This window comes from Suricata suricatta, chromosome 2, assembly GCF_006229205.1.
Source record: "Suricata suricatta isolate VVHF042 chromosome 2, meerkat_22Aug2017_6uvM2_HiC, whole genome shotgun sequence".
In the NCBI taxonomy this organism is placed as follows: Eukaryota; Metazoa; Chordata; class Mammalia; order Carnivora; family Herpestidae; genus Suricata; species Suricata suricatta.
Window position 1 is genome coordinate 169,185,262 of NC_043701.1, and position 13,522 is coordinate 169,198,783.

The following is a 13,522-nucleotide window of genomic DNA, read 5'->3' on the forward strand; positions in this document are numbered from 1 at the left end:
TTTTCCAATACATAATTTACACTATTTTATCTAAAAATACCAGCATTCCACAAAGACAGCAGTAACTGAAATCAAGTTCACTCTGACACTTGCACTATTTTATGGGGGGTGTGTGCAAGGCTAACTAAACACTTCTTTTATTACTGACCCAAACCAATCATACTATGTAGGTTTGTGTGTAACACAAGCACGAGGCACTTGTGTTAAAATTGAGTGTGCAAGAGGAGATCATACTATACAAAGACTTAGATGTATATCAGCATTCATCAAGCCTATATACAAAAAAAGTGATGACATTTGTTTATATAGTGTATTTTATGTAGTACATCAGTGGTTAAGACACTGTTCTAGACAGCAGACCTTGTTGGAATTCCAACTCTGCAATTTACTAGCCGTTTAACTTGGGAGAAAATATTTAATCACTCCGAGTTTGTTTACTTGCCTGAGAATGGGATCATATTAGTGTCTCCAAAGGGTTGTTTTGAAGATTGACTGTGATAACGTTGAACACATGGCCCTGTGAAACTAATGATAGCTGTTATTTACGAAGTTCTGAGTCTTAGGCACCAGCCATTTGTAAAGGGGTTGCCATTGGCATGGGAAGCATGAAGCTCTCTTGGGAATACTTATGAATCGTGCCAGAGATTGCCAAAACTTAATGTTGGTAGATGTTTCCAAGGTCATCTAATGCAGTCTTTCTTTCCTTTCTTCCTTTCATCCTCATTCATGCTTTCCTCCTAAATCGTCACCTTTTCATTCTTCTCTTAAAGATGTGAGGAACACTGTAGAAGGCTGAATACAGAGTTAGGACAAAGATGTGTGAAGAGTGGTCTCTGGCTCCGAGGAGCTGGAAATGAGGGTGAAGAGAAAACTCTACCAGTTTCTTTTTCTTTTTTCTTTCTTTAATATAGCTTATTGTCAAGTTGGTTTCCATATAACACCCCTGCTCATCCCAACAAGTGCCCTCCTCCATGTCCGTCACCCATTTCCCCCTCCACCCCCCCATCAACCCTCAGCTTGTTCTCAATATTTAAGAGTCTCTTATAGTTTGCCTCTCCGCCTCTCCTTAACTATTTCTAACCCCCTTCCCCTCCCCTATGGTCCTCTGTTAAGTTTCTCCTATTCCACATATGAGTGAAAACATATGATGTCTGTCTTTCTCTGCCTGCCTTATTTCACTTAGCATGACACCCTCGAGTTCCACCCATGTCGCTACAAATGGCCAGATTTCATTCTTTCTCATTGCCACAAAGTATTCCATTGTATAGATAAACCATATCTTCTTGATCCATTCGTCAGTTGATGGACATCTAGGCTCTTTAAAAAAAATTTTTTTTAATGTTTTTTATTTATTTTTGAGAGACAGCACGAGCAGAGAGAGAGGGACACATACAATCCAAAACAGGCTCCAGGCTCTGTGCTAGCTGTCAGCACAGAGCCCAATGCGGGACTCGAACCCACAAGCTGTGTGATCATGACCTGAGCCGAAGCCAGAGGCTTAACCGACTGAGCCACTCAGGCACTCCAATGAACATCTAGGCTCTTTACATGATTTAGCTATTGTTAAAAGTGCTGCTGTGTATATTGGGGTACATGTGCCCCTATGTATCAGCCCTCCTGTATCCCCTGGGTAAATTCCTAGCCATGCTATTGCTGGGTCATAGGGGAGTTCTATTCTTCATTTTTTGAGGAACCTCCACACTGTTTTCCAGAGTGGCTGTACCAGTTTACATTCCCACCAACAGTGTAAGAGGGTGCCCGTTTCTCCACATTTGTGCCAACACCTGTAGTTTCCTGATTTGTTCATTTTGGCCTCTCTTACCTGCGTGAGGTGGTATCTCGGTGTAAAACTATACCAGTTTCTAATGACTATCAGAGCCACTAAAGCAGAGCACAGAGGTCTGGGAGTTCAGAAGAGATAACATCTGTCCCAGGAGATCACCTATAAGGATAAGTGGAATATAGCAGATAAAAAATGGGGGAAAGGGTATATTAAAGGAGGTTGCAGTAAGTGGGCACAGTGGGTATCTGTTGTTTTGGACTGCCCAGATCCTCCATTCCATCTTCTGATAGCAGAGGCTCAATTTCCCATTGAGGAACTACCCAAACCCAGTCTTGGTGGAACTGACAGGCCACCTATCCACATCAAGAGGTGAACACATTACCCAAGTGAGTGCATCGAACGTTTGCTGGGATTCAAATCATGAGCAGAGTGAACAGAGAAGAGAGCATGGCATCACTGCTCGAGACTCCCTTCGCAGAGACTGTGAGTTCCTGCTCCCGTGGTGCCCCAAGCCACCCTGGGAACTGCCCTTTCTGAGCTTGGGGGCTCATTTTTACCATTGACTCTATGAGCCACTCTATTTCCTTCTAAGAGTGTTCCCCCTTCTAATTCTAATAACTATCTTTCTAATAAATTCCCTTTTTTGGCTTCGGTTAGCCAGACTCAATTATCTATATTAATCTATAGAACCCTAAATGGTAGGTTAAAGGATTAGAGCAGGGAACGAAAATAAGAGAGATGTGCTTGGGTAATGACCAATAGTCTGTCTGGATAGTAGGTAGAATGCACACGGGAGAGCTAGCACTTGGAAATAAAGTTGGAAGGGTTGCTTGGATCTGGAATGTGGAACACCTTGTGCTAGGCTCAAGCCATGGAATCAAAGCCAGCTTTTAGGAAGACTAAATGGGAGAGAGGAGCAAGTATGAAGGCAAAGGAACCAGGGTGGTTGGTAACATAGCTTCTTTTGTCTATGTTTACTCTGTCCTACGTTATTTTTTCAATTTACCATCATTTTCCAAGAACTGATCACATGGCAGGCTCAGGGCTAGGTTTGGGGACTCTGAGGATAATTAAGACATGGATCCTGTATTCCCGAAGCCCCCAACCTAGAAAATGGGTCAGACCTGTAAGTGTGATAGATAAATTATCAGACTCAGGTGAGAGTTCTAGGCGTTTCTATAAGGAAGAGTGACTACCTCTTTTGTTAGGAAAGGCTTTGAAGAGGTGGTGGTTTCTGAAGTGAGTTTTGAATAGCAGTTTGCCAGGTAGTCACAGTGGAGGTGGGCATAGGCATTGGGATTAAAGGTCTTGGGTCCTGGAAATACATCAGGATTAGAGATGAAGATCATAAATGTATAATATGGCAGTTTAAAAATGAGAGTGGATGAAATGGTCCAGGGACATAGGCAATAGTCATAAGAGAAGAAAAGCAAGGACTGAACTCCAAGGAACACCAATAGTTAAAGGATAAATGGAGGGAAAGGATGCTGGCAGAGGACATGGAGACAGATGTGAGCCTGCAGCAGGCTCACAAAATCAGAGTGTTGTGGAAACCAGGAGATGAAAAAGTGATAGGATGGGAGGAGCAGAAGGTCGGATGCCACAAGATTAAGGAAAAGAAGGACCCATCAGAGAATGTCCATTTGTTTGGGCAAAGGAAAGGTCATCAGACTTAAGAGTCATTTCAGTAGGATGGTGGGGAATGAGAGCAAGATTACAGGGAGGAAATGGGAGATGAAGAAGGCAAATTGTGACTGTGGGTATAGAGAGAGATTAGTAGCAAAGGGAAATACAGGACAAGGGGGCTTCTGGCTTTGTTTTGTTAGAAAAACTGTTGCTTATTTGTTCTGGACTAAGAAGCATGGATTTATGCATGGAGTTAACACCTTAAACAAGGTGTTCCTTCTGAAATGTCAATTCATAATCTCACTCTCAGTCCAAGATGGGCTTGTCTTATTTCATATTCTGTTCTATCACAAAAATACAGTGGGGTTCCACCATAACTTAGAGAGATGTTGGACAGATTGATGTGTGCCAGAAGGAAATAGATATGGGGTCATGTACTAAGTTTTTAATATGTAGGCTTAACTGTTTCAAAGAAGGAAAATTAAATGAAATTTTAATTTGAAATGTGCCTGTTTCTTAGGGAGAAATGTTTGGAGTATATACAAAATGCATGTGACACCTAGCCCCCTAGTTTGGGGGGCTCAAAGAGAAGGGGTTGGGGTTAGCAGAACCTAATTATTCTAGGAAATTGATAACTTCTACTAAAAATTCCCCACTTAGTCTTGACTATCCTTCTGAAGGGCCAGTCAGCTGCTAAATGTACCCATTTCAAGCTTCATGATTTCTCTAGTTTCTTATATTAGTCAGTAGTCATTAGGTTCACAGAAACCTAACTTTAAATAAAGAAAAAGAAGGGACACCTGGGACTCGGTCAATTAAACATCTGACTCTTGGGTTCAGCTCATGTCATGATCTCATGGTTCATTGTGAGTTTGAGCCTGCTTCAGATCCTCCCCCTCCCCCATCCCTTGTCCACTTGGGGGCATGCGCATGCTCCTCTCTCGCTCTCGCTCTTGCTCACGCACTGTTTCATAAATAAAAATAAACATTAAAAAATAGAAATCTGTTAGTTCAAGAAAACAAATCATGATAAAGTCAAGCAAAACCTGTTTCAGAGTTATCTGGAACCAGAAACTAACTAACTAACTCTATCTACCAAACCTACCTACCTACCTACTTACCAACTACCTATCCCTCAGCTTTGTTTCTTCCTGAATATAGACTTCCATCTCAACCACTGCAAAGTGACTTGCTTCTTGTAGCTTGAACAATGGATGCCTATGGCTTCTAGACTTATATTGTCATAACTCTACCAAGAGAGGGGAAAGTACTTTGCTATTGCTCTAGGAGTTTGATTGGTCTGCTTGAGTTATATGCCTACCCTACTTCCACCCCCCAGACCAGTGTGGCAAGAGGGATTGAGCTACTGGGATTGATTGGTCCAACTAGGGTGAGAAACTGATCCTTTGTTAAATCACTGTGATCAAAGGGACAGGATCACAGAAGGAAGTAGAATTCCCTACTGATCTGGGGAGAGCCTTGAAAGAGTGGGGTTACTGCCTGAGAAAAGAAGGGTGTTAGATACAAAACTGTAGATGTTCAGTAAATTTGCTTAGCACAAAACTTAGGTTCCGTCTCTGAATCAATGGACTGATTGTTTTGGAATGGGAGTGGGGAGAAATTTTCTGAAAATATCTGCTAGGACATATCTCTCTCAGGAAAGGGAAGTACAGTTGAATTATAACTTGAAGTACTGAAGTTTGATGAACTACATACAGAGACTTAGCACTTCATAATTTAAAAGTAATTTTACTTGCATCAGCCTCGTGAGCTAAAAAGAATCCAGTTCTAAAATTTCCATTTTAGAGAGTACAGAGTCTTGGGAAAAAACTCTTTCTTATCCAGGGTCCCACAACCAGCAAGTAGGAAATGACTTTGGGTTTAGAATCAATAGTTCTGACTTCAAATATTTCTCCCATTACACCCAATTCATAATGAAAGTACTATCTTTTAAAATTTTTTAGATGTTTATTTATTTTTGAGAGAAAGAGACACAGAGTGTGAGCAGGGGAGGGGCAGGGAGAGAGGGTGATGCAGAATCTGAAGCAGGCTCCAGGCTCGGAGGTGTCAGCACAGAGCCCAATGCAGGGCTCGAACTCACGAACATGAGATCGTGACCTGAGCCGAAGTCGGACACTTAATTGACTAAGCCACCCAAGTGCCCCAAAAGTACAATCTTTTAAAGGATTGTAAGATCATGCCCAGTTTTAGGAATTGTTTTTTTATGTGACCTTTCCCCCAAGCTTTTATTTAAATTCTAGCTAATTAGCATACATTGTAATATTCATTTCATGCGGAGAATTTAGTGATTCATCACTTACATACAATACCAAGTGCTCCACAGGTGCCCTCCTTAGCTCATCATCCATTTAACCCATGTGACCCTAAATTGTATTCCTAAGTCAGGTTTTCCCAGTTTATTACAGTCTGGACTCTGACGGATCCTTGTACAACCATTAAATCTGCTGCAGTTGACACAGTTTCTTCTAAAGAACAAACTGATTTTTGTTTTCCCTTAGAAATGTTATGGCATCTTTTCATAATTAGGTACTCCATGCAGGATGATATATTTCCTCAGAGCTTAGAATCAGTGGCTTAAAGTGGAATGACCCACTGAAGAATGATACGGTCATTTGCCTGATGTGGGAATTCTCTGCTCTCACCAGAAAGGAAAAGGTGTATAAAAATAGAAGGTTTCAAATATTGATTTGTATCCTCAGCAATTCCTTGGCATTCTTGTTTGTTTCAGACGAGAAGAAGCAGATGGTTGCCAATGTGGAGAAGCAGCTCGAAGAAGCAAAAGAACTGGTATGTGCAGACTTGGTAATACGTTTTCACATCAAATCAGAGCCGTTTATGCTGATGCCTTTCTCTAGCCTGCTTTGTGCGTTGTAGAAATGGGACACATTTCTGATTAGCATGTTATAATTCCATACTCATTAGTTTTTACGTTGAAGAGAATTTAATAGTCTCTTGTGATTTTATTCTTCTTAATAAAGGTGATTCATTAGATGACTACCTTTAATTTTTCTTCATAATATGTTTCCTAATTGGTATAAATAGCTAATGCCTGTTAAAGGCATACTCAGTACCAGGCCCTGGGTTAAGCACATTACTTGCTTTATCATATTTAAGGTCCACACAGGTGCTGTAGACAAAGGCCGTCTGTCAACAAGTGTTAAGGACCGGAGATATTCCCCTGGTGCTTTGTGACAGCTAAGCTTGTGAGAGTTTCAGGGGTGCTGGTGGGAGACATGAGATTCCTAGGTCAGAGACAGAGAATTTTATTACAGCAAAAGGTGCCACCCGAGTTCCAGCACACTTGCCTCGGTTCCCTGCACCCCGGTTCCCACCGGGGTGACACAGGTTTTCCTGGAAGAATGTCTGCATACAGCGGCATACCTTCCAGGAGAGGAACTTGGAGCCTGGGAAATGCCCTGCTTTGTAGCAGCCTGTGAGCAAGCCCCGGAGGGGCCCACTATTCCCTCCCCCAGGGCTGCTCCCTGGAAATATAACCCTGAGAAATGGCTTGAAAGGAGCAGTCACAGCCTTGTATTGCTGACGTTCCCAGGAAGACATGTTGGAATGTGAGAGACCCACAGGGGAGTGATTCTCAGTGGCATGATTGCCCCCATTCTATAGATGGGGAAACTAAGGCCTAGAAAGGTTATGGAACTTTGAGGTCCCACACCCACAAGTGGTGGGGTAAACGCTTGTATTTAAATAGACTAAACCCAGAGCCGCTGCTCATCTACTACTTTTTTTTTTAATGTATATTTATTTTGGGGACAGAGGAAGACAGAGTACAAACAGGGGGTGGGGGGTGGGGCAGAGAGAGAGGGAGGCACAGAATCCAAAGGAGGCTTCAGGCTCTGAGCCGTCAGCACAGAGCCCGATGTGGCTCACAGGCCATGAGATCATGACCTGAGCCAAATCAACTGACACTTAAATCAACTGAGCCACCCAGGTGCCCCTCATATACTACTTTTTGATATAAATACATTTGCAAATCAAGGAACAAAAAGTTTTAAGAGGTGGTGTTTCCCAGTCTGGGGTTTTAAAGCAAGCACTACAAGTGTGACTCTACTTGTTGCCGCAGTGTGGTCCTAAGGGAGTGTTTTGCTTCCCTAAATAACGAGGGACAGTGCATGGTGTTCCTTCAGTGCCCGCCTACTGACAGACATAGGACAGTTTCCCCAAGGGTGTTTCTGGTGACTGCTGTTACCAGTTCAATTAAGTTTGGGAAACTAACAGCGTAAATAGAATTAGAGGATGGTGTCTTCTTTGGTTGTTGTTTTTCCACAGAATCTTCTTGGACCCTTAAGTAGACTAAGAGGCTTTATGAATCTCAAAGAAGGGACTACAGGGGCCAGCTAAAGCACGGAGCATTTCCAAGCCCATTTAACTGAGTTACTTTTCTTGACAGGGCCGCACACAAGGAGCTGCTGTCTTAGGGAGTCTGAAGAAGTAGGTGGTGTCACTCCCTACTGCACGGCAGACCTTTGCTCTGTGACTTTGAGTGCTGAGGCTGTGAGTTGCACAGGTGCTACTTTGTCCCCTCTGTCCCTGGCCCTTTTCTAGCCATCAGAATGTCTGATGCTCTCCGGACCCTGCAAGGTCCACTTCTCATCTCTACTGTGTTGTCACTGCCTCTACAATGGCAGCTTTGCATCCAACTCCAGCTTCGAGTGTCTGCCCCTCTTTTTAAAGTTTCCCCCTTTTTTCCAATGCTTGTCTCCTTACTCTTTTTTCTTTTTATATTCAACTATTTCTCTCATGCTTCCTGGCCTTCACGTAGCGAGACTGACTTTCTGCCTAGCATAGCTGTCGGTCAGGACTGTCATTTTGTCCGGCTGGCAGGCTCATCATGAACAGTACCATTCGCGCGCTCAGTTGTCTGGGTCTGGAGCTGACCGCTTGACTGTTGTTGAGTTCTTGGGGCGGTTCTTTGGCATCAAAAACTGTGTTTTGGTTTGTTGACCTTTTGGACCCATCGATTTTCTTAATGGTGATAGGAAGCTGGTTTCCTAATAGCCAAGACTTTGCTGTACCAGGAAGTATAAAACATAATTATACCCCCATGGACCTTGTGACTAACATAAAGTCTCCTGTCTAAGATATGTGTTTCTATTTCCTTGTTAAGGACACTCTCAGTGTATTACATTCTCTCCCTTGGATGAGGACTGTGGCAGAAACACTTCTTTCTGATTTTGCTTCTTAGGTTTCCTTGTGTTTCTGCTGGATGAGCGGGTTGTGTGAATCCCCTGGTCTTGGGCTTACCACGTCTCCCACTTTATGTTGACTGCGTGAATGTTGTGGCAGCACGAAGTAAGCTCACACGAGCCTTATTTCTGGTTCCATTTGAAGTGCTTGTTGTGTGTTTTCTTCTTTTCTTTCTTACCTACTTTTAATTTCATTTCCAGCATCTTTATAAAATGCCTTACACAACAGTGTAGTCCCCTCGGCAGTTATGTGGATGACTCCGCTTACCTTGTGAGTGCTACGGACTCATAGATTTCAGGGAAGTGAAAAAAGTGCCTTGCTGAGTAACTGTTTAATTGATTGGTGCTTCACATTTATGTAGAGACATGGTAATAATTTAAATGGTCACCACTTAAGTCAAGGCTAATTAAAACTGTGTCTCTCCATTTTTTTTTTTAATAAATATTAAGGCCTGTGCATTGAAACATGGTTTTCTGGTTTATCTGAGTCCTCCTATCATTATTCAGTTTCTAATGCTGGACAAGGAAGAGTTATATAAATGATAAGCTTATGGTAGTTATGGAAATAACTCATTAGCATACTTTAAAGGGTAAAGCATTTTTGGATGTGAGTTTATTAGACATGGCCTGAGCCAACTTTCCATTGTTGTTTTGTTTTTTAATACCAAGTATAAATAAGCCTCCTCTGATACCTCGTGTCATACCTGCTCTATTTCTTCCTCATCCTCTCCTATTCTTAACATTAATCTAGCGATTACCAAGCAAGAGACACTGTTGTAAGCACATTATGGGAATTACGCCTTATAATCTTTACAGCTGTCCTATAGAAGACATACTATTTTTAGAAATGAGAAAAGTTAAGTCCCAGATAACCTAACAAACTTTGCATGACTAGTAAGTATGTGTCAGTAAATAATTATGATGTGGACACAGGCATCTGAATGGAAAGCCTGTGTTCTTAATCATCATCCTATTTCTGTATTTATTTTTTTAGGAATTTTTTTAATGTTTAGTTTTGAGAGGGAGAGAGAGAGAATTAATGGAAGAGGGGCTGAGAGAGAGGGAGACACAGAATCTGAAGCAGGTCCCAGGCTCTGAGCTGTCAGTACAGAGCCCTGCGTGGGGCTTGAACTCACAGACTGTGAAATCTTGACCTGAGCTGAAGTCAGATGCTCAACTTAGTAAGCCACCCAGGCGCCCCTGTATTGCTTCTCTTTACATGTGCGAGTGTTGTATCCAAAGTGTTATTAATGACATATTATTAACAAGTATGCAGCAGTGATTTCAGTGAGCTTTGTGTAATTTAGCATATTACTGTATCCATTTAAGTCTATATCCACATGGTTATTGAGTAGGAGTCAGGCTAGAGGCTGAGATCACATATCAGTTGGCATGTGATTTTCCTAATCAGAAGAGAGTTTTGTTGAGGAGAGATTGGGATGCAAAACTTGAGAGACTATTGAATACTAAAAACGAACTAGGGCTGAAGGGGAAGGGCGGGGGGGAAAGAGGTGGTGGTGATGGAGGAGGGCATTTGTGGGGAAGAGCGCTGGATATTGTATGGAAACCAATTTGACAATAAACTATTTAAAAAAAAAAAAAGAAGAGTTTTGAGAAGAATTTTCACCAAATGATTAAGTCCAGGCTGACATTTTATAAAAAGGGTAGAAATCATGGTTTGTTTTAGGTTCCCATAGTCCTGGTGGTTTGGGGTCAGAAGACCAAACCAGGTTGGGTTGGATTGAATGATAGGACACACCGGAGGTATTAAAATCGTTCTTATTGAAGCTGTTTGGATTAATGCATATGTTTCAAAAAAACATTCTCGGCAAAGTGAGTGCTGTGTGTCACTAGCAAGACTCAGTAAGTAAGTATTTGTTGACCTAAACAAAAGTTAAGCACAAACGCGGTCCCACTGGATTGTGGGCAGCCAGCTCCCGCAGCCTGGCTCCTCAGGAGAAAAATGAGGAGTTGGGACTACATGCTCTCAGCTCTGTGTCTGGCCACATAAAGTGTAAGCACAGGGGTTAAGTCCTGTTTTCCTCCCCCTCTTCCAGCTGGAACAGATGGATCTGGAAGTCCGGGAGATCCCGCCCCAGAGTCGAGGGATGTACAGCAACAGGATGCGCAGCTACAAGCAAGAAATGGGCAAACTTGAAACAGATTTTGTGAGTCGGATTCCACCCTCTGTCGCATTAACTAACCCTGAAACTGAATTTTCACCTGTGTGTTTTTATGGGTTCCTCTACGCGTCTCAGTGAGCATGGTGACACGCTGTCTCCAGGAGCCTGTGCCAGAGGCACAGCTTTCACTGTGGGTACCTTAGGGGTCTCAAGAGCTAGCTAATGAATGATGGGGTATGAGGGATGTCGGATCCACGACTCGCCTGTAGATCCAAAGCATGTGATCCTGTGAGTTTAGACAGTATTTGTGGCCACTTAGGGTTTGTTAGAATTTTGAAGCCCAATTTTGGGCCTTTTCACAGTCTGCAGCCTTTAAGATGCAGTGTTCACAGATGGACTTCAGGGGCTCACGGATGTCCTGAAATAAAGTAGGTATTTTTGCATATCTATTTCACTGTGCACTTTTTTCCTGGGATGGGTGCCATACACTTTATTAGAGTCTTAAAAGGGTGCACTACACTCCTCCCATCAAAAGGACAAAGGAATTCAATTGATAATTTATACAAGTGATCCTTTCTACCAACTGCTCCATGACAATACTTAGCTTTCTCTTCCTGTATATCCGACTTTCAACTCTGCCCACTTTATAGCAAATTTAAGAATGCAAATTCAAACATATAATTCATGTGTTTATGTGTATAGCTGTTTGCACAACTTTCTTCTCCTGTGTTCGGGAGCATTCTCCACCACGGCCTGCACCCCCTTCCATTGCATAGTGACTTAGAGTTTATAAGGGCTTTGACGCGCACCGCCTCATTTCACTGTATGAGAGTAGACAGGAGAGGTGAGGGACTGTCCCCGCTTTACACACAGTAGGACCAGGAGGTTCAGATGGTTTCTGGATTCCGCTCAGCACATCTTCCTCAAGCCCTGCTGTATATAGACACTGTCCTAGGTGCTTGGAGAAAGCTGTGATTCAGATCAAGTTCTTGCTCTCATGGAATGTAAGTACGAGTGGGGAAGACAAGAAACAAATAAGCAAATACGTATATATCGTAATTCCAGGTGGTGGTGCCTACCGTCCATGCCCATGAAGTGAGTAAAGTGACAGTGGCTAGCAAAGTGGTCCTGGCTGTTTTTGCTGGGGTGTTCTCTGAGGCCTGATTGAAAGAGGAAGACACGCATTTGTTTAGAGAGGGAGGCCGAAGAAACATCTCCAAGGGCGCTGGAGACGTGATAAAGACCTTGGCCTGTACTCTGGATTGATGAGAAGCCTTTGGGGGCCATTGAGAGGTTGTGTGCTCTTTTGACTCCGCCTTTCAGCTCTCTCAATTTCCCTCACCACACATCACAGGAGGGGTTCGAATCAAGTGTGGGAGATACATGTAATTCCCTTTTGATTCTTATTTTCTTTTTATATTTAATGCTTTTATTTTTAAAGGGATGAAGAGTATCTTCTTAAAGATATTTCTCATGGTGATGTACCTGGAAATATTGAACCCCAAGAAAAAAGAGCACAACTACTTACTGCAAATGAAGCAGATCTGTTCTTCCCCTTTGAGACTTTGGGGGGTCATTTGTACCAATGAGGAAGGGGAGAGGACAGCCTGATCCTTGTTTCTCTGACCCTCATTTGTACTTGTTATCTTTTCTTGGCCCTCCTCTTCTTCTGAGCCTGTTCCCAGGACCCTTCAGGCTGCTTCTCCACGTACTGTGCTGTCTGTCTCTGTGTGGCGTCATCCACTCCCATGGCTTCCACCGCAGCATCTCTACCCACCTGCGTTTCTAACCAGACCTCTATAGCTCTAGATTCATAGTTCTTTTTTTAAAAATTTTTTAATGTTTATTTATTTTTGAGAGAGACAGAGACGAAGCACGAGCAGGGGAGGGGCAAAGAGAGAGAGGGAGACACAGAATCCAAAGCAGCCACAACATGGGGCTCGAACTCATGAACCATGAGATCATGACCTGAGCCAAAGTTGGATGCTTAACTGACTTAGCCACTCAGGCGTCCCCAGATTCATAGTTCTCACTACTTACTTTACCCCAGAGTCCCTTAAACACAAACACTTAAACTTGACAAGCTCTAGTCACTTCAGAGTTATCTTTAATTTCTTCCTCTCCATCAGTTAAAAAAAATTTTTTTTTAATGTTTTGTTTATTTTTGAGACAGAGACAGAGCATGAGCAGGGAGGGGCAGAGAGAGAGGAAGACACAGAATCAGAAGCAGGCTCCAGGCTCTGAGCTGTCTGCACAGAGCCTGACACGGGGCTCGAACCCATGGACTGTGAGATCATGACCTGAGCCCAAGTCAGAGGCCCAACCGACTGAGCCACCCAGGCACCCCTTTCTCTCCATCACTTTGTGCTTCCGGTTGATCACCGAGAACTAGCAGTCCTACCACTGAAATATCTCCCATTTTCATCTCCAAGTGGGAGAGCGCTTTCGTGTTTCTCCATCTCAATGTTTGTAGTAGCCTTTCCTTCTGTTCTTGTCTAGCTCTAAGCCACCCTCTGCACCAGTCTGGAATGATCTTTCTAACACACTGATCTGAATATGTCATAGTGTTCCACAGAATCTCATGGAGTGCTCATTGCCTGATGAATAAAATCCAGGTCAGCTTGTAGGCTTTCTTTTCTGTTCCATTGCTTCTTCACGCGTCTAGGAATTGTATTATCATATGCTTGGTATTGTGGATCCTATGTTGTTAAAAGCGTGGGTTTTGTTGGTTTCCTTTAGAGCAGTGCATCTCTACCTGCTTTTCATTA

The 13,522-nt window shown here is 42.9% G+C and overlaps 1 protein-coding gene across 11 annotated transcripts in view; it reads left to right on the top strand.

The window, feature by feature from the left end:
* Window positions 1-13,522, top strand: part of VTI1A (vesicle transport through interaction with t-SNAREs 1A) — a 344,985-nt gene that overhangs the window by 6,606 nt on the left and 324,857 nt on the right. For all 11 annotated transcript variants that reach the window (XR_003905737.1, XR_003905738.1, XM_029932596.1 and 8 more), the window contains exons 2-3: window positions 6,159-6,217; window positions 10,689-10,799. Coding sequence is in view for 9 of the 11 variants with exons in the window: in XM_029932592.1 (XP_029788452.1) it covers window positions 6,159-6,217; window positions 10,689-10,799 (170 nt within the window). In the remaining 2 variants the exon portion in view is untranslated. The remainder of the gene's footprint in view (window positions 1-6,158; window positions 6,218-10,688; window positions 10,800-13,522) is intronic.